The sequence below is a fragment of the Pholcus phalangioides genome, unplaced genomic scaffold (genome assembly GCF_987345545.1).
Source record: "Pholcus phalangioides strain wild (caught in Gottingen) unplaced genomic scaffold, Ppha-v1.0 ptg000019l_1, whole genome shotgun sequence".
In the NCBI taxonomy this organism is placed as follows: domain Eukaryota; kingdom Metazoa; phylum Arthropoda; class Arachnida; order Araneae; family Pholcidae; genus Pholcus; species Pholcus phalangioides.
The window spans coordinates 1,060,743-1,087,401 of NW_028301612.1; the positions used below are offsets into that span (position 1 = coordinate 1,060,743).

The following is a 26,659-nucleotide window of genomic DNA, read 5'->3' on the forward strand; positions in this document are numbered from 1 at the left end:
AGCGGTAATAATTCGAACTAAATCTGCTTCCAGAGGAAAATTAATGAACGAAGATAATCCTATAAGTTTTCAGTACCAATGGAGAGAGAGAAGAGATGTTCTTCAGAAAAACAGAATTTATCCTTCAAAGGCGATCATTGGATCGGAAAAAGAAGGGCTGGCTCGGAAACAAAAGAGTCAAATGCACACGAATCGCGGTTGGATTTTACGACCAACAAAAGATGTTTACGTCCCTTCCAAGTAGTCAATGAATTGACCCTCTGGAGCGAGAGTTTTCTTTCATGTGGACAACGTCATTTCAACGCTTATCAGCTGCTCGAGACTAACGATGAAAGCTGTAAATTAATAGTGTGCGCTCTAGTGCCGTCCATTGCTAGAGACAAAAGAAATTTATGGACGTGTCGTGATTTCTAATTGGTCCTCGATAATCTCTTGCAGTTATTTCTTCCGATTTCTTTTCTGTCAAGAGAAATATTCCTTCATCATATTGGTGATTTTTCTGATAATCATTATTATTGCAGGTTAAAAGCGCGGATTAAGCTGTTTTTTTGACGGCCTTTCTCGGCTATTGAAAAGGGACTCGCTTATCCCGATTTTTTGCAGTGTTAACTCAAAATGTATAGATGACACCTCTTTCTTCAAGGTGTTGGATTCCCTAACACAGTGGCTCCCAACCTGTGCTCAGCGGAGTCATTTGGGTTCCTTGTGCACTTCTGAGGGACGCTCAGGGTGGAAATAAAATAGATCACTAGATTCAATAAATAAGAAGTCTTCGGGGCTCCACCATAGAAATTGATTCCATAAAGCCAAGTTATAAAGGTTAGGAACTACTGCTCTAACGTTATACATGTAGGTGGTCATAAGATAACTTTGCCTATGTACGAACTCACTAGCGGCCGGTAAAATCAACGAATGCGAATGAAATTCGAGATGTAGGTGTTTTAAACTGGGCGCTCGAGAATGAAGAGAAAAACAAAACTAGCTCTCGCGGTTACGGTCACAGCAACAAAAATTCGAATGATTCAAAATAATGGCAACACTCACTTGTCGGCGAAGTGAAAAACCATGAATAGCATTAGAACAGTTATACAAAAAACAAACAACGCCACAACAGGCAAAATGCCCAACGAGGTTGCTGTAGCACCATAAGCGCAAGACGCAGACAAAGATAATCTCGCGAAGGGGCTTTTGTGTGGTAATCCTCCTGGTGGGGTACTTCCTGCGGTAGTAATGTGATCTGCATTGATGGTTTCTACATGTTTCTTTGGCTGAGTGTGTTTGTTGCCGGCATTTATCATACTACAGATACCACTGCAACTCCATTTATTGTTTTTTGCTGCGATTAACACTTTTCTACACATAAATGTAGATAAAAGGTTTTGTCTGTAAAATTCCAACCACGGATGTAATTGAATGGACTAATTTGCAAAAGAAACGGCAATTTTCGAAGCATTGCATCTACTAGATAGAAACCAGATAAAAAAATGAATGTTTCAGTTTATTAAGTAGGGCCAGGGTAAAATTTTAATGTAAATTGTTCATAAAATTAGTTATGGACACAAATCTGCGAGTTTTCTAGGAAATTTTGGTGCGGCTTATGCACCAGTGTTGTCCCTAAGGCGGCCCGTGACGCTGACCATTATGTGTTGTCACCCCTGCCCTATAGTAACCGCAAGACAGTTTCACTCGGATTATTCTTTATAAGCATTAGAAGTTGATATACCCTCCCACGTTCCATTGCAAAAGTTATCTCGACGTGTATTATCACCACCTCACTCATTTCAGCAATAGAGTTCTGGGCACCCTGTACTAACTTTTTTACAGACGTTGATGAACTCAACAGCTTTCTCTAGTCCGAGAACACTATTTCTTCCATAGAGTAATATAATATATACATACCTCTATTATAATATAATATATATCTCTAATAATATCTTTAGTCTATATTTTCAGACACATTCTGTGATGGGGATGCTATATCAAATTTCTCTGTGTGTATATATAATTTCCAATCACCCTCGAAATTATTTTCAAAGGTGGTTGGTAGTGAAGACTGAAGAATCCAATGTAAACACATCGACAGCTATTATGAGAAAAAGTGTTTATTCAAATAAAAAGCTAGAAGCTGTCCATTGTACAAAGTGAGTACAATATACACACAGTAATAAAAGCAAATACAAGAAAAACAAAATGAAATATTACCGTAATATAAAAACAAATACTATAGTAGAGGATCAGCGGAGCTCTAACAGAATGCAATACATCGGATATTACTTGATAGTGTTATCGATATCATCACTGATATGTGCGTGTTGTGCTTTCGATGGTTTTTTTTAAAGAGATATGTCTTTATCGTGCCGAAATGTTCCATTTTCTAGCATAATTCGTCATAGTTTATGTATTAACTGTGGTTATTCAAATTTGTCTTCAATTTAAAAATATATTTTTTTAAAATATCAAAAAATAATTTTCAGTTATTTTTTTTCCGTACTTGAAATTCAAAAATTTCTGGAAAAAATCTATGATATTCAGACATTTTGAAGGAAATTCTCGTGTCTCGGCTTCCAGAAATGTATTTGCAATGGAACCTAGCGCTGAATCCCACTCATAGTGTCGTTCAGAAGTGTCTTACGTGCGGTAGAATATTTTATATGCCCTGCCCAAACAGCCCCAGAAGATTTCAAATAAAACGGCCACTTTCCCGAATACGGCCACGGTGATAGAAAATCGAGTGACTCAAGGATCTATTCTCGGGCCTGTGCTTTTTTTCTGTTATTTATCAACGACCTGGCCGATAGAGTTTAAATCATCAGCAAAAGTAAACAATCCTAAGATATGTATTTCCAATAAAATTAAATTGCATGACTGGTACCGCGCTAATGAGCTTTTTCTCAATATTCCTAAATATTTCACTATAACATTAAGGAATATCGAGTATAACATTTTTGAGTCTACTGTTAGACTCAAAAATCCTTCGATTTATAACTACACGATACAATATTTTTCCTGTAGAGAAAAATGCCATGCATCTGACTTGGGTATCACATACGCAAAACAGCTTTTCTTAATTGTCATATCATTAATATATCAATATCTATCAGTAGTGCTTATAAACAGCTTGATTTCATTAAAAGAATGAGAAGGGACTATAATAGTATTTTTTAATAATAACGCGAGATATTCACAAGGGATCAGCATGATCCGTCCAGGGAATTTGTTAGTGTTAGGTTAGTAAACATCCATGCCCGAACCGGGATTCGAACCCAGGCCTGCACCGTGAGAAGCTAGTTCCCTAACCAGGTGCCCGAGTGGCATGGTGGTAAGATGCTCGTCTACCACCGTGAAGGTTGTTGTCAGGGTCCCGGGTTCGAACCCAAGGGAGGCTTTAGATAAGATATTTTCCCTAAAGAACTCGAGTCGACCACCGATAGACAGCGCCTTCACTTCCAACCCATCTCACTAATGGCAGTAAATTGCAATATAGCGATATGGCCAGAGTTGGTGCTTGGTGAAGTAGTAGTAGTAGTTCCCTAACCACTCGACTGCTAGGCGGCTATTTTGATTTCTAAATGCTTATGTCAGATCTATTCTGAAGTATGTGTTGTTTGGAATCCTTACTATAAAACGATTATTGAGAAGGTTGAAAAAAGTGCAAAATAAATGTTTGAAATATTTATTTTTCAACAGTCGTGATTTTAATGAGTATTTCCACTTTTGAATGTGTAGAAGAAATTTGATTTTTGAATTTTTTTTTTTTACAAAATTTTATATAATGATATTGATTTCGGTTAAGTAGGCCCTACGCGTATGCGTCAGTGAGCGTGGCCTCATATTATCCAATGAGCGTTCAGTATGTCATTACTTAAGTTAGAACAGATTTTTAGTACTTGACGACTTATCTACTTAAAAACAATCACTTGACGTGTGTAAACGGGCTTTTAGTCAAATATCGGGTTTTTCACTGCTAGAGTATCACAACAGTGTTTAAAGCAAAGTGTAAGCTCAACCCTCCAGTGTCTAAAGCAGAGTGAAGATGTACGACGGTCACAGATACTGAAAGGATTTAAACGTACATGTCTAGCGACGACGAGTCCTCGGACATATCTCAGAGGCAGGCGTGACGAGTTTGTATGATGGCGGATATGACTGGAATTCGACTCTAGGTTCTATTGTATTTATCGTCTTGATGCATACGATTAACCTATAGAACAAATTATTCTGAAAGCTCTAAAATGAGAGCATACACAGTATGGTACGCGATAGAAATTTACGGAATTTTCAATTCAACAATTTTGACACGCTGCATCAGACCTGTAAAGCAAGTCTTTAAGCTTTGGTGGTATCTACTTTGATATGACATTCAGTGTTCACCTTAATATGCGAGTTGCCAAAAAATTCTGAAATTTATGAAGGAGATATGTGTTGTACGTGTACAGAGGCCTGGAATTATGGGGTTTTGGCAGTACTTAACAAGTAAGAGCTTCTATTCGACTTTTTATTATCGGTTACGACTGTCATCAGTAAATAGAGAAGTTCAAGTCGAGCTGTCCGAAAACTTTGCTCCTGTCGACTTCGTGCTTCTGAAGCTTGTAGAGTCGCGGGCATTCCTCGGTCCCTTTCATTCCCGTTTTCTCGACGATATCCTTGGCACCTTCGTTTGTGCTCACGGTCATTAAAGCGAGTCCCTTAACCTCGGGAAGGTTCTCTATCAGGCGCCGGAGAATGACCTCTGCTATTTCCTGGCTGTCAGCGTACAGGGGTCCCACTTGACCCTGACCCTGGATGCTCGTCTTCAAAACCCCGTAACCAACGCATTTGCCGTCTCTCAGCGCCACGAACGAAACGCTGTCCTCTTCGCGGACGGTTAGCGTTATGATCTTCTCTCTGTTGTATCCTATAAGAGCCTCGTCGTATTCGAGGACCAGCGGCAGGTCCTCGTCCTCCTTCAGTTGCCGGACCTCGACGCCTTCGACCTCGTTCAGCAGGACGTTCGGGTCGACGTCGTCTCGTGTCTCACACGACACCGACATCCACTCTTTTTCCTCGAGTGGAAATCCACCTCTGTCTCGGTAAAGTTCCATCTTTCCGGGAATGGCGTTGACGGCGGCGTTGCTGTCTCCGATGTGGTCCATGCAGGCCTGCCATATGCGTGGGCCGATGGCCCTGCCTCGGTATTTCTCTCGAACGGCGTAGATCCCGACGAAGGCGATATCTTTGTTGCTGAAGACGGCACAACACACGCCGAGGACCTCACCTAAGCATCGAGAACATTATTTCGCACAAATGCAATACAAAAAAAAACCACTTCAATAGCATAAGATTTTTATGCAAAACTACTTATCTACAACGAACTAAATTTAAAATGAATGTGCAGTATTTAAAGATGTACGACATTCCTTTATGTAATGCTGGTAGCCACCACGCAGGGCCGTCTCTTAAGAGCATCATTGGGCCAAGTGATTTTTCTGAGGCCCTACCCGATCAATTCTCGAAAAATTGAATTACTTCTCATTCTCCTGAGGCCCCCGGGCCATGTATTAAGACGGCACTGCTACCATGGCTATTTTGGCTGATATATCAGTAATACAGGGTGGACGAGCATTTCTGGACACTTTGAAAAAAACATCGATTGACAAAACAGTGCACGATTTGCACTAAAATACTTATGGTCTAAAGTTTGATAAATTGAAAAATATTTCAAATTTCACTTACAGGTGGCGCTGTAAAACGAAATACTCAACACAAACTATGCATAATTAATGTTTTGACAAATTTGCGCTACATAAAACTAATACACTTCAACACGAACACACTTTCACCCGGTTAAATATAGTCCGAGCTATAAAAACGCCACACAAATTGAAAGGTTTATGTAATGCAAACTGTCATAAACATTATGCACTGTTCGTGTTGCATTTTATGCGTTATGCTCAGATTTTCGTATTACAGCGCCCTCCGCGAGTGAAATTGTAACTTTCTTTTAAAATCCATCATAAAAACTCTACGCCATGGTAAGTATTTTAATGAAAACCCTATCTTTTTTTATGTCAATTGATTGATTAGAATTCAATTTCAAAGTTTTCGGGTTTTTTGGCCGACGTGAAGTATAGTTTGTCTTTCGACGTTTCGTTATAAACTATTACATTTCATTATATATACACACATTAATTATAACTATTATATTCTATATTTCATTAAAAACTACTTCACGTCGACTAAAAAACCCGTAAACTTTGAAACTGAATTCTAATTTACACGATGGTCACGAAGCCTTTGTTTCAATTGATGGATCAATTTCAAAATGTGTCTAGGACTTCTCGACCACCCCGTAATATGAAGCCCAATAATGAAACATACGGCTGATTAGCTACAATCGGTAATCATTTCACTTTTTTCCGTATTTTCCGGTGAATACGCCGCACTAAGGAAAATAACAGTTTTAATAGAAACGCCACAGAAGAAAACCCTGACAACGAAATAAAATTGTTTCGTTCATTTCACTTATCGTTCAAGTCCGCTTTGGGGATTTTACAATAATTCCGTGACCTTAGACATTATTCTCACGAAAAGATTAAATTTTTAAACTATTTTTAGAAATAAAAAAAATCAAAATTGATTGGATAGACCATCGCTTTGAATTAATTTTCAGAACATTTTTAGGGTTAACTACCAAAGCTATAAAGTGTGAATGTGACATGTTCTGATAAACGGGAGGGGGGGGGGGGGAGTAGACGACCTCAAGTGGAACACCCTACCAAACCTGCCCTATCTCGAACAGTTTTAGAGTTATGGTGGAAAAAATGCGTGAAGTCCGAAAAAACCCGGATTTTTGAAGTTTCTGAGAGACCTACATGCAAACTAAGCACATATTTGGAAAGTCGGGAAAAATCCTATAAGGGATCAACCAATTTAATTGAAATATCTGGATCTAATGGCGAGCTATAGGCGCCCAAAGATTGGCGAAGTTCAAAATCGAATTGTATCGAATCAAAATTTTTAATTGCCAATTCCCCACAAACACCCTTCTAGCTACAATCAGTCGAAATTTACCAAAAACTTGTCCATTCCACCAGCTTTCGAAAAGCCGGTTGAATAAAGCAAATTGGCCATCTGGTTCAGGAGAAATTTAGTCGTTTGCAATACATCACTGAAATCTGCGTTTGTCGAAGTACAGTAGTTTTAGTTGGTTTTGGCGACAATTCGATTTTTCACTGTAGTATAGGTAATAGTATCCTGTAGATATAGGTAATATCACCTAATGAGATTTTTCTGCAGAATCAAGAACATGTATAAAAAATTTTAAAAATATTACATAACCATTCATTTATTTCATGATATTTCTAGTACAGCATAGGTTTTCACCAAGTTCAAAAGTATGAGACCCCTTAACTTGCGACCTAATCTTTCAATCGGTTTTTTAAATTTAATTAACACAGACCTTACAAAACAAAAATGAAAGACAAAAAAAAAAAAAAAAAACCAGTACATTCACTATGCAGCTCTTAAGGACACACTTGGTCCATCCTAGAGAGTCGTAAAAAAAAATTGTATACAATAAATAGCACGCTTTCGATTTATTTCAGTTTTTCAGAAGTATTTCAAATTTTACCTTGGGGGGAGAGGCTTACCTATTTATATTTTCGATAAATATTTCAAGATTGGTTATAGAATTTGAAAATATAAAAATTTGAAAAGAGTATTTATTCTAAGGTATGATAATTTTTTTCCGAATTTCTTACAAGTGGTTGGTCCTAAGCAATTCATGCCATTTTTAACAAGGCATTTGTTTTTCGGCGTTGAATAAAACAAATTGTATCTATTTCAGGTTCTATCGTTGTTATATTTGAGAAATGAATTATGGTTTTTATATTATACACATAATTAGGTCAAGTATTAAAACTTCTGATTTTAGTAGATTTGGATTATTAAATGTTATCTTACGTTTTATACGATTATAGTCGTTGATTAAGTTTTGATGTTATCGTGGTAGACACCACCCCACTCTGTAATAGTGTAAGTTACTCTTGTAGATTGGATACTAGCATGGGAAAGGAGTTCCGGACTTGATTCTTAATCTATATAAAGCTGCAATTTGTTTTATCTTATTACAGACATTGTTAGAATGGCTGTTCCATTTCAGAGCATGCTTTAAAACTACACCTAAATAGTCATATAAAAAGAGTAAAGAATAGACCTAAGAACTACTTTGGGAGGGGTATTTACAAACGTGCAGTCTTAGTGATATTGGAGTTTGACTTTATATCTCTAGTTTTTAGACACAAATTATTTTTTCTACGTTTGGAAGTAATTTATTTTTTGTCAGGCATATGTCAGTATAAGGTCATCTTCAACTTTAGTAATCCAAATGAGAAATATTTCTATCCTCAACATACAATACCATCCGCGAAAGATACTATTATACCATTCAGCCACCTCGTTGGGCAATTTGCCTGTTGTGGCGTTGTATTTGTACCATGCAATTTTAGAAGGCATAATTCATTAATATAAATCAGAAAAAGAGTGGGGCCGATTACTGTTCCCTGACGTATTCCTTTATTTCAAGATAATTACCGTTCATTTTCTATATGGACTGCCTGCATTCGCCCATAACAGTACACCTCAAACCACCGCAAAAGTTCACCACAGATTCCACCTCTCCCCATCTTATGTAACAGCAGAGTTAGAAAGAGCCTTTGATAATGTAGACCTATGTCAATAAAAACTGATATTGAATAATTATTGTAGTTGAAGCTCTGGTTTACGTATACATTCACTTTTGCGATTGCCATTTCAGTGCTTTTTGCTGTTTGAAAACCGTATCGATTCTCAGGAAAGTGGTCTATACGTTTCAAGTAGTTAATCAATTTTGTTTTCATACTTTTCTCAATTATTTTTGAAAAAATCGGGAAGTGCTGAAATAGGTTTATAGTTTTTTAAAAGGTTTTTATTTCCTTTTTCGAAAATTGGGTACACAACAGATACTTTGAGTTATGGATAGAAAATTCCTCCGATTAGTGATGTATTTACTAGGTATAGTAACAAGTTATGATATTTGACAATGATTTTGATCATTTTTGCTGTTATACCACCATATCCTGTCGCTTTGTGTTCACATTCACAGTTCAGATATTATCTTGTGAAGAGCATTATTTCCAATGTCAGATATCATTTACTTGACATAGTTGCCAAGTCACTTGCACAAGCATGAGTAGTGTGTACCAATTTAATTACAAAATCGAAGCGTTGAAGAATATGCCGTTACATACATTAAAATTGAGAAGTTCGCATTAAAATTTTTCTCAGTTAGAACCAGCATAGGTTTTTTATTGACGTTATAACAGTTCGATTCTTGCTACCAAATCAAGTTCGAAGCAAATATTTCGGAGATTCGCAGCAGCAGGAGAAGCAAATAGTCACCGACCGAGCCCTTGAAATTTCAGTCGGTGCTCGTATCGATTTTTCAAAAACCCCGGGTCTCACTCGGGCATAAGAGAGAGAGAGAGAGAGAGAGAGAGACTGAGCAGCCAACTCTCATCTCTTGCCCAACCTACGTACTGTACGTCCATCCAAACCGTCTCCATCACCAGAAATAGCAGATGGAGAAAATGAAACGATTTCGAAATGGAGCAACCAATCGCGGAGCCTTATTTTATATTCAACGAAGAGCGAAAGGCTTTTAAATAAGTCCATTTTATTATTTTTTCTCTCTCGGTTTATAGAGAGACAGACGACGTTGCTTATTATTTTCGAATCTTCTTTTCTTCAATTCCTTTTTTCTTCTTATTCCCTTAAGATTTGAGGCTCGGCACTTTGTCAAGATTAACGAAGCGCAGATGTCGAGGGCGAGATCTTTAAGCAATTTCTTTCAATGCCAGTTGAGAAGTTTCGCCTTGAACTACATTGCGACATTGATTCTCTTTCAACCCTTCTTTTGCCTTGGAAATTTCATTTTCTTGGTCAATGGATCAGGAGAAATATTCAGTTGAATAAAACTCAATGCGTTCTCCAATTACTGCTATAGAACAGGTGTGCGAAATCTCCGGCCCGTGGGCCAAAAGGGGCCCGCCAATGGGTTCAATCCTGCCCGCGAAAAGCGTTCCAATAAAAAACTATCAATACCCACAACACGACAAATACTTGGTCTGACCATATTTCCTTCATACAAATACGGGCAATTGGAATTCATACGGGACATATCCTATTATAACATACCTCAAAAAAAATCCAAATGCAAGTAAAGTCACTAATAATAGCCGAAAACAATTTTCAAAAGCAAGTAAAGATGTCAGATGCAGAAAAATTTTCAAATGCGAATAAAGTCACCAATCACAGCCATAAATTTGTCGAAGTTACCAATTATTATCAAAAATATTGTCAAAGGCGATGAAAGTTGCCTTTGACAATCTCCAGAATTGCTAAGAAATGGCTTATAGCGGGAATTAGAGGGCTACTGCAAGTCACAGTGGTAAAAATGTAATTCACAAAAAAAGAAAATGAATATTTTTGACATGTAATATGAATATACAGTATTTATATGACTAAATAATGATAGTCAATTATCAAAATGTAATTTATAAGACATGAAACCTTAATTTGAAAATTCAAGGCAGCCTCGTTAGAAATAAGAGAAACGGGATATTTTATAAAAGTTGGGACAGCCAAAATTATGGTAATGCCGCACCCAATACGGCTCATATGGTCACCCTATGTACACAAGTTTCTGGCCCGCAAGCAGCAGAAATATCGGATATCTGGGCAGAATATGTTCGGACAATATCGATACAGCTCTAGATTTCTTTTTTTCGATAAATGTGGATTTAGAGAGTGGATTTTAATCCGCTGGTATTTTTTGTTACTTTCAAAAAAAATTATATTGTCCAGAATATTTCCAGTTTTTGGACCGTTAAAGACACTTTCGGACAGTAAAACCATGTGTCCTGTTGAAAAAGATATAAAAAGATGCTGGGACGGCCGAAGTTGGTTTTCTATGGATCCTAACTTCGAGGAGCGAATGTGAGCCTATCTCCCCGTTAAAAAGTCTCGCCACAGAGAGCAACAGCCCTACAACGCAACAAATGTTCGATCATTACACTTCAATCACAATTTCAAACATAGATGGCAGCACTAATTCACGCACACACTTCCGGAAAGAATATACAACTCAATCGGTAAAAATTGCCCATGGCGATAGACCGGACTTGTGTTCAAATTGAAAGGACACGGGGACTCCCAGGGCTTCAAGTCAAACAGTGGTCCTATATTAGAAAATTTTAGGAAGTTTTTTTATCATGCATTTGCTGAGAAATTTTATTAAATATAAATTTGCACGAGTTTTTTCCATTAACCCTATAAGTGACAATTAAAAATCACTAACATCCCCCCCCCCCCGGGTATTCAAAATGTCATATCGCTTTTAATGAAGTAAGCTCGTTCTTCCGATTTTTTCCATTGTGAGAAATCAACTTTACAATATATCTAGGCTTGTCAATGCTGAAATAAGAGGCTTTTATGGAGGCGAGATATCTCGTCATTGCCGCTTAAAGGGTTAAATATGAAGTTTCATTAATTCTGAAAATATTCGAAAAATTGGAATTTTTTCATTGACTGAATTTTTCTATCAATTTAAAATTTTTTTTTCTCGAACTTTTGCCGCGCGCAGGGGCGTACGCACTATTGATATTTGAGGAGGAGGGGGGGGGGGGGAAGAAGGAAATAATTTCTTCAAAAAGCATTTGAATTAACAGAACTTGCGTGATTATAATAGCATATAAAACTATATTCTAATTTCACTTTTTGCAAAAAATTTAAAAATAAATTACATTTTAGTTGTCTAGTGGAAGTAAGTTTCGAGTCCAATATGACCCCCCCCCCTGTACGCCCTCTGTCTGTTGACCTTCTGTCTGAATTGATTAAAGGAGAGGGCCTCCCCAATAAAGATGATCCTACGCTACATCAAAGAGGAAAACGTACCAAAGATGTTGGATATAAACAAATACAGTCGAATTTAACGCTATTATTTCACAGAATTCACTATAACGAGTTTGACGTTATATCGAATCGCGCTATAACGGAGTTCTGGCTACAGGCAGTCTTCTGTTGATGAATAAAATTACTTCCTCGAAGAAATTATATTACGGTCGTTTTTCAAACTACATCGCATTAAAGTACTACCGGAATCGCCACTCGAGAAGACACAAGACAGGCATTCATCACCATCATTGCTGTCCCGTTCTTGTTAACACATCCTTTTTAACGCTAATTGGATGACGTGACGCGCCCCTCCCCACTCCTTCACCCGCAACGCTTTTCTCTCAATTCAGTAACACATATTTGAGACACTGTAAAAAGCGTAGTTAAGAATGTAAGCACACACACAGCTGAATATAGTTTCTAACGTCGATGTCTAAACCTAGACCTTGGAGACAGGAAGAGACTGATGGCACCTTCCGAATAGATTAAACACTTTAGGGCTCTGCATAAATTTACAGAAGGATAGGAAAATTCTGGGCAAGAAAAATAGTTCTAAGGCAGGCGGAGGGGGAACCCGTATTGCGTAAAGGTATGATGGATTTAATGAACTTCTTTGGGCATCACAAGCTCCTTTCTTTCGCTTCCTTTGAAACAACAGGAATCAATAAAATCGATGGAGGAGTGTCTCTTCTCTCAGCTGTTGCGATAGTTTCAGTTGAGGACAGAAGAGGCCGGAAAAGATTCATTTCTTGCGGCTTTAAGAAAAAATTTCATATCGCGAGGAAGAGTTTTCGTGGACAGAATCTAGACCAGAGGGCGTGGAAAAAAATGTATGACGGATGTTTCGAAGGGTTTTTATTTGACACTTCGTTCAAAACTGGCCCGAATCTCGAACTACCGTTTCCGCCTTTTATGGAGCGCTTCCGCTGATTTTCCCGGAAGCGTCAACGTTTCGATTAAGATTGCAGGACAGTTGGGGGTACCATTACTTTATTCTTAATTTTTCTTTATATGAAAAATTCCTCCAGTGAAAACAAATTATGTTTAACCAATTTAAAATCTTTTTCACGACAAAATTTCAAAAACCTTGAAGGCTCGAATGCCGATCCCCCGGCCAAACCCCCTAGGGGTAATGTGCTTGTATCCCCCATGGGACAGAGACTGGGTCATGTCTGGCACAATAGTTAAAAAACAACATTGCATAATGTGCCCATGCTTTTTTTCCCCCCTTGAGAAAAATTAAAAAAAAATCAATTTTTGAAAATTTTTAAAGAATTGAGTAATTACGTAATAATGGAACCTCGTACTGTATATGCATTAGAAAAAGCCATAAGGTTATGCCGGTGGATTCAGTAATATAAAATATGGTGCCGAGACGATTATTATGATCGTTGTAGATCGACATCCTCGTTTTTTGACTGGAATTTAATTGCGCACCGAGTCCGAATTTTTTTTGTTGCAAATCAGTTTTTGAGAAGTATTTTTTTGCTTAATAATGCGCAGAAAGATGCGATTTCGTTGTTATTCAGGAATGCGTGGGCATGCTAATAAATATGCAGCACACGTATACTCCCGCTTCTTACATAATACCAGGTTGACCTCTAACATGAATAAAAGCTCGAGAAATGGGAGAGTTCGTGCAGCGCCCGGCTCTAAAATAACTAGAGACTACATAGTTATATTTCTCCACAGCATTATCCACAAACGTTACAACAGTTTAAACAAGAAGTCATCAGACAATGAAATTTGACACCATTTTGTGATTCTATAAATTATAGGGAGACAGGAAAACTGTTGAAAAACTAGACTCCAGTGAAGTAATTATTCTTATTCAATGTAGAGATTTATAATCAAATTATTGCCAAAAATTGCCAGCTGCAGAATAAGAAAAGACCAGCTCAAAAGCGTCTTCGTGTTGTCCAAGTAATTCCATTCGTGAAAACTTCTGTGTCAGTTCAAGAAATATTCAAAGATCTTGAAATGCAAAATTTGTTGAAAACGTTTTTTTTTTAAATTTCTGAATAATTTTGGCAATTGTCAGAGAAAAATCTTAGATAAAGTACGAAAGACGTAGCGGCACCTATCGAATACACACTGCTAAGTTTTAGAAAAACAAAGTATTTCATATATATATAACCCACCTATCTCTGGGTAATAGAACAGTAATGAATTGCCTCAAGGGCGATACAAATGAAGTCAGTCGCTGAAGGGGAGTTGCCGTGGAAGCATAGCTTGAATATAGAGAAAGTGATTTTAGTTCCCAGGCCCAATTATACCTCTATTTGATCGGTTATTTTGTCGCGCAGCAGTCGTTTTGGATTGGGTTTTAATGCCAACAAATACAAATACAACGCCACAACAGGCAAAATACCCAACGAGGTGGCTGATAACATCATGCCACCATGATATCATGGGACTCGGGCTAGGTGATCTTTCTGAGGCCCCATGGCCGGAAATGCTTGCCTACAAATGTGCATGCATACTCTCGAAAATTTTTAATCCAGATCTTTTTATGGGGCCCCCCCGCCCTCTGCACTTGAGGCCCTCAAGCCGTGCCCGGGTGCTCACGCCTTAAGATGGCGATGAATATCAAGTCAAGAGAATCTCGTTTCGCCAAGAGAGTCGGTCGTTTATAGCTGATTCGCATACGTCCTTAAGAGAGCGGTTCCAGTCTCAGAAACGTTTCTTCTTTACCAACTCCGGTCAATCCCCATCACAATCAATTTACTAGTTTTACCCCGCCCCCCCAAAAAAGAAGGATTCTACATCACTTTCAGGGGGTGTGTTGTGCCATAAGTGTGTTTGCACAGCGGGCGTTCGTATCTACTTTCTTTCAAACCGAGCACAACTCGGGTCTATCTCCATAGGCAATTTACTACCCAGTGAGTTGTGTCGTGAGAGAGAGAGTGTACCTAACAGTCGTGGCAGTTCTTGGCATTTGGGGAAAATTGAGTTATGAAATAAAAAAAAATTATTTTAATTTTGCGCAATGCTTTTCTAAAGCTAAATACCGTATTTGGCTAGGTATTTTCACCTATAGATGGTAGCACATTAATTCTGAATTTGTAGGGCAAAACTTAAAAGGGAAATTTTTGACGGAAATCTTGGCTAAATGAGATATTAGTAAAGCGAAGAATTTTTGTTCATATAATAATTAATGGTTGAAAATAACTTAGACTGCATCAACACTTCTCATTATCATGTTATTTACTAATGTTTTTTGAGATAAAAATGAAAAATTTGTTAGGAAATTTTTCGTTTTAAAGGCCATATTTACTATTTTTTAAGAGCATAAATGCATTTTTTAGAGCACATTTTAGAAGTTTTCAGAGCATAAAAATCCTAGCCCTAGTAATAACAATTACCAACAGCAATACGATGCTGGAAATGCTGTTTTATATCGGTAATCTGAAAATCGTCATCGGGTGCGGTTATTACTCGGGTGGGTGACCACCTTGGGAACCTCACTCCTCTAACCCGAAGGTCAAGAGAATGAATTTAGAAAAATTTTGCTCTTAATAAACTTACACAAAAAAACAATTGAATATGCGGAAAGGGTCTCGTTACTGGATGTTGGGTGGGGGGACACAAAATATAGTCCGAAAGGGCGAATACTGTATATTCATATTACATGTCAAAAATATTCATTTTCTTTTTTTGTGAATTACATTTTTACCCACTGTGACTTGCAGTAGCCCTCTAATTCCCGCTATTAGCCATTTTTTAGCAATTCTGGAGATTGTCAAAGGCAACTTTCATCTCCTTTGACAATATTTTTGATAATAATTGGTAACTTCTATTAAATGTGTTCTGCCATGAAATTCTGCCATGGCAAAGCCTCCTAGATACTACTCTCTAAGAGGCTTTGGCCACGGGAAGGGTCAGGCACCCTTTTTTGAAGCTTGAGGCACATACGTAAGTTTAAAAAAATATCTTGAAGGAATAGATTCTATGAAAATAATCGTATGACATTCAAACATCTGACTACAAATTGCATTTCAACTATTCAGAAAATAACCTGAGCATTTAGCAAGCATTTTCTAACAAATTACACTAAGGTAGAAAGATAATTACATCGAAATTTAAACGATTTACGGGAAAATTCACCGCCAACAGTTTCTCACCAATAAATGAGTGACAGTACTTGAGAAAGTGAGTGACCAAATGAGTTGGTGGATAAGCTAGTGAGTGAAAGTATGAGTTACTTTCTCACCTGTTTACTCACTTGCTCATCCATTTACTCATTCATTTGCTTATTAAGAGAAATCGGCAGAGAAGAGCGTTGAGGTGTGTGAATGGTATCAAAGCCCGATTGCAGAAAGGTTATTGTAATTTTACTCTATTTTATTAGCGATTTCATAAAAACTTCGTATACACCGCAGATCGTAATCAGGCGCGGATATATGGGGGGGGGGGGTTGACCGGGATGATCCCCAAGTGAGATGCGATAATTCATGAAATTTTAGAAACTTCTATATGATAATATTGAGTTTTTTTTTCTCCAATCAATTCGCTGAAAATTACCTGTGCCAGCGTTTTTAATTAAATAAATTCGAGTTCGACTAAGAAACGGGAAAAACCGCAACATTCTTTTCAAAAGGTTTGGGACGGAGGAAACAAAAACCAAGACTGTCCTGGAACATAATGAGGGATGCATGGGGTCACCTTATCCACAACGACTAATTTTTAGCAATTTGTAAAATCACCGCTCCCAACAGCGAGCTCTAGATTCGCCCATGATTGTAATAGTCTTCAAGTTAACCCTTACAGGGCAATGCCGAGATATCTCGGATTCTTATAACTCAAAAGGCAACCCCGAGCACATACCGTTGAAAATTTTCTTCTCCCGATAACATTTTACTCCCCCCCCCCCGACCTGTCAAACAACCGCCACTGCGCGGAGTCAACTTTTACTCAAAGTCTGATAACATGAGTAGAAAGACGTTCTTTTCCTTTCTAGGTAGTATTGCGTACAGCATAAATAACGATAGTTTTTCCCTATTCTTTGTGTTTATTATAATTATTTTGTGTTGAGGGGGAAAGCATTCATCAGCTCACGTCCAATCGAAAAAAAAATTCCCGAAAAATGGTGGCCATTTCTGGAAGGTTGAGTGATTTCCAATGTGCAGTTGTAATGTGGATCAGAAAAATTTTAAAAACCAATTAATGGGTTAAACAATCTATATAAAACTCTGATTACAACGCCTCCTCGGTATAATATTGAATGTCACTATACAACATTGTCTTCAACCTTTTTCCTCGTACCGAGCACTGCGTGTACCTGTCATCAAAAGAAGAGCACCCTTACGGCTAGTTTGATTAAATCTGGGGCCTACTAACTTCTAATGCTTGTAAAGTATAACCCGAGAGAAACTGACGTCTAGCGCTCGCGATTACTATAGGTTAGAGCCCTTTATGTGTACGTACATGAAGGCGTCTTGTACAGGAGTCCATTCTGAGAGCGCATGCCCATTAGCTACAAATAGATGTTCTAGAATTCATATACAGTATTTAATTAGTACTCCAGCTAGTGGCAGCTGTTAAACCAGTTGGTACGACGTATAATGCAAGGAAACCGAAAGGGGTTGATGGTTCGAATCTCACCCGTAACGATTTTCCTCCCCGCACTTACATCTTTGGTTTTTTGAATGATTACAACTGGAAAACAAAAATAATAAGTTGCTTAAAGCTGTTATCATTAAACGTTCCGACATTCCCGGAGGGTGCATCCCCTTGCTGCTTGCGGGTGGCGGATAAGCGGACACGGCGAGCCAGCTGGCCACACACATTTTATCACGTTTCGCATAACAAAATGAAAGTATTTGATGCTTGTGATTGCATTTTAATTATTTTTCTTAAAATTGAAAAAAAAATGTTTTCCCAAAAGTAACGCGATTGCGAGTGTAAGAAATATGTTATCCGAATCTCAGTGAGTGGTTCTCCCTCAACTCCTTGAACAAGCATCGTTTTGGTTTCGTGTAAACCGAGGAGTGGAGAGAACCATTCACTGAGTTCACATTACAGTATTTTAACATGCGATGGGGCTATTGCTTTTGTGAATACTTTTTTTTCCAATTTTATGAAAAATAATTACAATGCAATCACAAAAGAATCAAATACTTTCATTTTTTGTTACGCGAAACGTAATAAAACTGTGTGTGACCGGCTGGTTCGCAGTGTCCGCAGATGTGCCACCCTCCGGGGATGTCGGGACGTTTAATAACAGCTTTGAGTGCAACTGAAAAACAAAAATTGGTCAATCATTCAAGAAATCGGAGAGGTAAGTGGGGGGGGGGGGGGGGGGGTGTGAAGAAATACCGTTGCAGGCGTGATTCGAACCATCGGTTACGTGCTCTGCGCGACCAAATCCTTTTGTATTGCTCACTTTCACAACAAGGGACCATCCCTCACGTCGTGGCATTATAACTGATTGCTACAGTATTCCACACAATCACCGTAACCCCTCTACTATAGAGATTATAACAATTAAGTATGTGATATGGAGAGAGAGAAGCAAAACTTTTTTTTGTTTTCATATTTTGTACAATCGCATGAACTGAATTAGGTCTCTTCGAAATTCGAATTTGTAAATAAGTTGAATTATTTACAAATTAAAATTTTGAAGAGACCTAATTTAGTTCATCCAGACGAAAACTTGAACATCCAATTGATAATAAATAACGAAAAGTGTTTTCAAAAAGGGAACCGCTACATTTCAATGCACTACGAACTACTTAACATTATACAGTAAGACTTAAAGTTAAACTTAGACTTAAATGTAAGTTACACATTATACAGTAAAAGTGGGTCAGCATTATACTCAGTATAATGCTGACCCACCTATAACGTGAGTTGTTTTTAGGTCCTGCTAGCAGCATAATTGATAAAAAAATTTATTCCTTATTAATTTACTCTGCCGATGAAGTCATTCTTATTCGGTCCCCAGAGGTGAAGTTATACCGAAATCTGGCTGTAACATCAATTAAGACAGCAGTTTCTAACAGTGTGTTGCGTGGCACGTTAGGGTACTTAGAGGTCCTGAAGTGTTGCCGCCCACTTCGTCAGATATTCTTTTCATAACGTCGGATTTTCGCACACCCAAAAGCTCCTGTATAGCACACAATATTTAAAACTCAGCCCATCGCATCGTGTACAGGCTGTACTTGCACAAGACCCCAAAGACATCTACGGTAGTATCCAAACTTGATGAAAACGAGTAGAAAAGTAGGTCGAAAATTTTTATTCTTCCGTTATATTTAAAATATGAACATATTTGAATATTTCGATCAGAAGACGACTAGTTCAGTGTTTCCCACAAACACTTTTCTTTCACACGCCTCAGGTTGTTTTTTCTTAGATAATATAATATAGGGAAAACTCAGTCACATTAGTCATTATAATTAACACAATCGTTACTTTTACGAAATTAACAAATATGGCAGTATATCAGACCATAGCATTCATTGACATAGCATTGAAGATGTCCATTCAATTGAAATTGAATTTTTAACTGTGTGCGTGAGCGTCGTTATTTTCATTTTTTCCTAATTTCAAGGTGAAAATAACAGAAAAAAAAAGTTTTAACTCGAGAAAAAAAAGGAACTTTTTTCCCTCCCCATTCCTACGTTTCAATTTTGTGGAAGCTCGCGAAAAATGCCGAACGCGTTCACAGAGTGCCAAGTGAATTTAATTTTCGGAGTAAATAAGTCCTAAATATCGGATACCTGACTGAATTGGGCCGCATTTAAACGCTCGTATCATCCAGTGCAAAACAGAAGTTTTTTGTTACAAATTCATAAAATGTTGCCAGACGTCCCAGTTTTAACTGATTGATGCACTGCCACGAAAAATGCTTGGCAAAATTACCAACTGTGCTAAAATTTCTGAAAAATTAACGAGGGGTGAGAAATGACTTGATATTGGAAACCACAGTGAATTTAAATGAAATTAACCGGAAAAATGTTGAACATGGCAAACACATGAGATGAGAATTTGATAATTATAGCCATTGCTATCAAAATATTTTATAAATTATGTTAATAATTATAAAATTTTGTTAATAATTATAAAATTTTGTTAATAATTATAAAATTTTGTTAATAATTATAAATTATGTTAATAATTTCACTCTCCAAAATTTTCAGGGTAATTTTGTAAAGAATATATATATATTTTTAATGAAAAACAGAAATAATTATTCAAAAAAAAACAAAAAAAAACAAGCTAAAATTTGAAGAACTCCAACGAAATTTGGAGTAAAATTGAATTTTAATTCGTGAATCACGCATCTATATATATATTGGCAAGCAGTGATTTTTTGTGACTGAAGCCAAACGTACGCTTGGTATAAATGTCAAAATCCCATAAAGTAGATATTCAAGGTGGTCGTATAAACGGTATATTCCACTGCATTCCTATATTTCCACCTATATTGGTGATATGGAGGAAGTTATAATACACAAAAGAAGAAATTAACTCTAATCTAAAGACTACTCTATTGACCAAGATATCACGAAAGAAAGGATTTGTCCAAGTAAAGAATGGACGACGATATCCATCTTGGGCGCGCTGAGCCAACACCCCCTATAGATATAGAGATCTTATCTATAGGGGGTGTTGGCCGAGCACGGGCCGCTCAGAGCACGACACCGAACCATCAACCTTTTGGTTCCCTTCGAGTCTACGTCGTACCAACTGGTCTAACAGCTGCTGCTATTGCTACTTAACCGCACATGCAACTCGTACACATTCCTCTGGGGAAATTCTATCTGGTATATCCCGGAACGTGTATCGCGAGTTATACGTGGTTAGGTTGTCAGAGCGTGTGCGTGATTCGCAAAATAAAATTCAATGGAAATTTTACCGGATTTTTATTGAGCAGGCTTATTTGAAGCATCCGACAGCCGTGTTGTGTTGTTGGTTGGCAGCTTTAAAAAACAACGATCCCCATAATTCGATGCTATGCTTTTTCATTTTTTTTTGTTTATTGTTACTATTTTATTCGAGGAATTTTCAGTTTTATCATTTCTGAACCAGCTATTGTCATGTCGTCGTGCTTTTAACTTTTCATTATATTTCCTTCATGTACACACGCTTCTTTTATTAATTGCGTGTATTTTATTCGTATCACTTTTTTTCTTTTATTTTACATACTTGTTTATTCCTTTGTATGTTTATTTGTTTGTGTTCTTTTCTTCCCCCCCCCCCGTGATGTAAGCGCCCTCCTTGCAATTCATAATAAATAAAATATATTTAAATTTACTATTAATACAAAGACCACAACAAGCAAATGCCCAAGGAGGTGGCTGAGAAAATTATGCCCATAAAAAAATATGGATGTCGAATATAACTGAAATACAGCAACCCGATATAAAAACATAAATCTTGAAAATAATGATATATAATACGCCACCCATAAAAAGATTGTGGTTGTCTTATTTCAAGTATGGATAGCTTCTCGATTTATCCCGCTATGTCTTCCAAGTACTTCTTTTTAAACTTGCCAATTGTGTTAGAATTCACGACCGCTGGAGGTAAGCTATTCCATTTATTAACAACCACATTAGAAAAAACTGGAAGCTATTCCATTTATTAATCATATTAGAGAAGACTGGAAGCTATTCCATTTATTAACCATATTAGGAACTTGGAAACTTGGAAGTGTGTCCTTACTAAACGATACTGATGTCCTTTTGTCGAAGCAGTTGATTGACGATGTATTAATAACTCGTGGTCCATCCTATCAATTCTGTTGATAATTTTAAACACTTCGATCATATCCCCCGACACCTGCGTTCCTCTAATGAAAACATATTCAAGAAACCAAGTCTTTCTCCATAGATCGGGCCTTGTGTGCCAACAAGAGCATGCGTAGCTCTTTTCTGCACCCCTTCAACCAAACAAGCTAACGTCCGGTATTACTTCTGGTATATAACGTCCAACAATTTACAATTTTTTTTAACCTTCCACCCAGAAAATGCTTTGCCGCACCCCCCGGTTAAGAACCACTGAATTAGACATGCATCTATGCGATTGTTATTTAGTGTTAAATACTTTCGATTGTATACGTCAGGGATTTTGACTTTGAATATACCCGTATTTTGACCTGGAAAACGCCCAAAAACCCATTAATGCTTTCCAGTAACACATTTGATCACGAGCGGTCGCAATTATAACCCGGTCGAATTTAATTAACTGTTAGAAGCCGTCATTACCAAACCGTGTGTCATGGATTCGTTCATGGGTGTGCTCCGAGGAATTTGAAATTCTAATCACATTCCCATGGGTGCCCGAACGTGAAAAAAATTCGGGAACCCCCGCGTTATGGAAGGCAGATCACCTCACTGTTGTTGAACCGTTATCCGCATTGGTGTTCATCAGTAATTTTTCCAACCACGTGGAGTTCAGAAATACACATTTTTGAGATTATACTGTTTATTAGCGTTTATTATTTTTTCATTCATGGGTCCCCTTTGGGCCGTATTTTCCTGTGGCCTCCTTCCTTATACAGAAGTGAGATCCTTTCTACTTATTTGATTGAGTAAATTTATAGCGAAAAACGTTTCTAAAAATAATGTCGATCCTCGTGTGTTAGACAGTGAGCTTACATCTTGTATATTCTTTGTGCAGGGCTATCTCAACATCATGCAGCCCACGGCAAAGTAATGGTCTGCGGCTTCATCCTTAGCTGGAAGTGAAGCTTGCATGTTTGTGCACTTACTCCGAAAAGTACCAAATCTCATCGTGTAGGACTCCCCCATGGGGGGAGCACATATTCGGACGGACCCACGCATTAAGATGGTTCTATTGGATTCAGAAAATAGTCACTTTTTTGCACCAACTTAAAAACTTTTTATTTCTCACCTGAATTTTTTTTCACAGCTTTATGTGGCTCCCCCTCAAAAAAAAAACCTGTCATGGCACCCCCTTCCAGTGGTGCCGGCGCATACGGTACGGGGACATCGAGTAACGAAGGGCTTCATTGAAATGAGAGAGAGATCCTATTAAAATTTTTTCAAGAGCAAGAATGTTAATTTCTCGGTAGACATTTCTAGCTAGGTGGGAGTCTCACAAAAATCACTGCCTGTGGGCCCCATGATGCTTTTAAGACAGCGGTGATTCCCCCCTCCACCAGATTTTCTTACGTGGCTCCCCGGGGCCATATGGTTGGAATAAGAATCACTGATGTATACAGTTGAAAGCATTCAATCACTTTACCCGAGGGTTTTATGATAATGTAAAGACTGTCATAATTACTTCCACTTGATTTTCCCCCGTGGTCCCCTCCCATCCAGAATATCCCAGGACCACAAGGGAAGCATATGGCTCCAGGTAGAGAATCACTGATGTATACAATCAAAAATATTTAGCACGAAATAATTAACGCAGAGATATATTAACAACAAATATTATCCTAAAATACTCGGGGCCGCAAATAGATGCTTGGCCAGCCGAGGCAAGCACCCATTTTGACGCCCACTTGTAATATTGGGGGGGGGGGTAAAAGGTGAAATTTTTGCTTCCTCTGATCCACACCCGTGTTCCCCCAGTTGTGGCTCTGAAAATATTCTAACCGGAAAGCCATAAGCAGATATAGGCTTCTCGCACGGGGAGAACACGCGTTTATGTCAATACTACACATTTTTTCAATGAACGGGGGTGGGGGGGAAGAGAACCCATTGCTACCCCTGTACCGGAAAGGTATCTAGTAAAATTCTCTAACAAAGATATACTCACCGGAATCAGTAGCAGCGACATAGAAACCCTCGGGATCGACCTCGAACCAGGTATCCACGCATTTCGTGCCTTCCTGGAGCCCAGTCTCCTTCCAGATATCCAGGACTTGTTGGATATCCTCCTTCCTCATCACACGGACAACATGCTCGGGAACATCATCTTGTGCCATCACTGACTTGCTACTGGGTGTTCCGTCCTGTAACAAATTACAACACCACACAAAAAATTACCAATATATATATAAATATATATATATTTCAGTCTCGGAGATATATTTCTGAAAAAAATTAAATTGAATTTAAAAGGAATTGTGTCGAATATATATTTTTTCAAATTTTTCTCACCGAAACTAGAAGATCGAAAAAGGTAGAGTATTTATTGCCTATCTCATGAGAGAACCGAACGCGTTGTTAAATACAGTGGCGTAAGCGATAGAGAGAAAGAGAGAGCGTGTGTGTGAGAGAGAGATGTTCTCACAAACAGTGTCCGCTCAGCGTGGCGTCGATTTGAGACAGAGGTTTCTTGCCAAACATTGTAAACTTCCTGCTTTAGCAGTGGTTACAATTTGGCGAGATGTTTTCCAGATGAGACACGGGGGTAAAGGAGAACAGAGAACATTTCTAGATGAGACACAGAGAGAGAACATTCCTCCTCCAGTCGTCATAAGACAAAAAAAAACCAGAGAAAACACCGAAATATTACATTTCCAATTGACTTTTCGTTGCGAAACGAAAAAGGAATGCGATCCTCTCTCAGGCATTTAATTGAGATCGAAACCGATCCCCGGATTTCGGATCATCGCATTCCGCTGTTTCTATCATGGGGGAAAAATTATCTAAAATATTATTATATATATATTTGATTCAATACAAAAAGGATAATTATATTTGGTGACTATTCAAATCAGTAGTTTTATAATTATATTTCATGTCTGGTGAATATATTAATTTTCGATTTGTGAATATAATAATTTACACAAATCGGCAGTTTTAGTTAGCGTAAAATTTGTAGGAATAAATTTTTCCCAGAATAAATTCTATTTGACATGGAAATGGCGATCACAGAGCCGAAAATTCATAGGTTATCGGAAATAGTAAATTTGGCGTTATTAATTGAGCCCCCCCCTCAGTGAGTTTTAGGGGCCCCCACTGTAGATATGCAGTCAGTTAGTAACGATTTTTCACATTAAGATGATTTTTTTCAAATGTGCGAATTGTGCTATAAAATGATGGTTGATGATTTTTAACGATGGATTTCGAAGAATTTTCGCGTCATCTTTGGTTTTCAAAATATTTTCTTTGATAACAATGGACTTTTGGACATGGATTTTTCTCGATAATAACGTCTTTCTCGGACCCGACATATACTAAATACTAATACAAATACAACACCACAACAGGCAAAATGCCCAACGAAGTGGCTGAGAAAAAGATTCCCATAACAAATATGGATGTCATATATTTCAAAAATAAAGCAACCCAATTAAAAATGTAATTAGAAACATTATAAACATTATAAATATATGTATATACAGTCAAATCCCGTTATAACGAACCCCAAGAGACCGGAGAAATCACTACGTTATAACGAAATTTTGTTGTAAAGGAATTCCAGTTTTACAATGTTTCTATGTAAACTTATCTCAGGGATTAGAAAAGTTTCCGTTAAACGAAATTTTCGCTGAAGCGGGAATCGACTGTATATATGTATTTTACCTTGTCCGTTAATTTCTATTGTATTTCTAAAGCCGGGGGGAGGGCCCCCGACGTAGAAATGACGGGCCTAGGATTTCTTGTCACGATTTTACCCGATAACATTTACATTTGTATAATGAAAACACTTCATTCGATAAAAATGGATTTCTCGTGATATTTCTCGACATGATTTTTCTTACTAACAATAGATTTTTCATGATTTTTCTCGACAACCACGAATTTCTAATAATTTGTCTTGATATCAACGGATTTCTCACCATGTTTTTCCCGATGACAATTTGAATTTCTCATGTTTTTTTCTCGACAAAAATGGATTTCTCAACATGAACTTTCAAATGATTGTTTTTGAAGAAAGATGTTCTCTTCAAGTGTTCTTTAATGAATTCTCTCGACAACAGTTGTTATTCAAATGATTTTCGCGGCAACATTGTCCAAAAATTGTGTGCCTAATAATGGCTAACAATATGCAATGGATAATCTTTAAACCAAGGGGGTTTCCCAACCTTTTTTGTCCCATCGCCCCCTTCTTCAGAAAATTTTTTGTCCCATCGCCCCCCAAAGCAATCTAACCCATAGGATCCTATGTTATACCCGTAGCTTCTATCCCCCCCTGGAACATTCCATCTCCCCGAGGGGGCGTTAACGCCCACGTTGGGAATCACTGCTTTAAACGATGATTTTCAAAGTTTCGGTTTCTAAAAAACCAAACTAATTATTATAATTCACATGCAAATTTACAAATTTACGCTATTGTTTAGGGGGATGGGTGGGAGACAGACAGAAAATGTTCAGAATAACAACAATCGACCATTTTGTTCATTCCAACAAGTTAATATTTTAGTTTCAAACTTAATGAAAAAAAAATAATTTCCCAATTATTAGTTTAAAACAATCAAAACTCATAGCTATGAGCATTGTTTTTTGGAATTGATAATGTTTCAAAAAGTCGCTGATTAATCCTAAATAGTTTCATGCTTGTTTAAACTTAATAAGCACATGACTACAACATGGAAAAGCTCTACGTTAAGCACTCCATTCAGAAACGATTGTTAAAGATGCATTCGAAGAAAATATAAGAGTCACACAAGTTGCCGATACACGCTACTCTGACGTGACGTGGTCGGAACGTGGGACCACTTCACGTTAGAGTAGTGTGTAGCAGCCTTTATGCTCTGGAGGCTCATTGAATACACGGCAGAGACTCTGAGACAATCAACATCCTCATTAAAGCCGATTGT

At 37.7% G+C, this 26,659-nt stretch overlaps 1 protein-coding gene across 1 annotated transcript; it reads right to left on the reverse strand.

Annotated features, from left to right (window-relative positions):
• Positions 1-2,086: 2,086 nt before the first annotated feature.
• Positions 2,087-24,215, reverse strand: LOC149071081 (uncharacterized). Its single transcript, XM_089248263.1, has 3 exons — positions 24,051-24,215; positions 23,707-23,902; positions 2,087-5,254 (listed from the first exon to the last, which is right to left on the reverse strand). The coding sequence occupies exons 2-3, from the start codon at positions 23,873-23,875 to the stop codon at positions 4,518-4,520; spliced, it is 906 nt and encodes a 301-aa protein (XP_089104389.1). The 5' UTR covers positions 23,876-23,902; positions 24,051-24,215; the 3' UTR covers positions 2,087-4,517.
• Between the last annotated feature and the right edge of the window lie 2,444 nt (positions 24,216-26,659).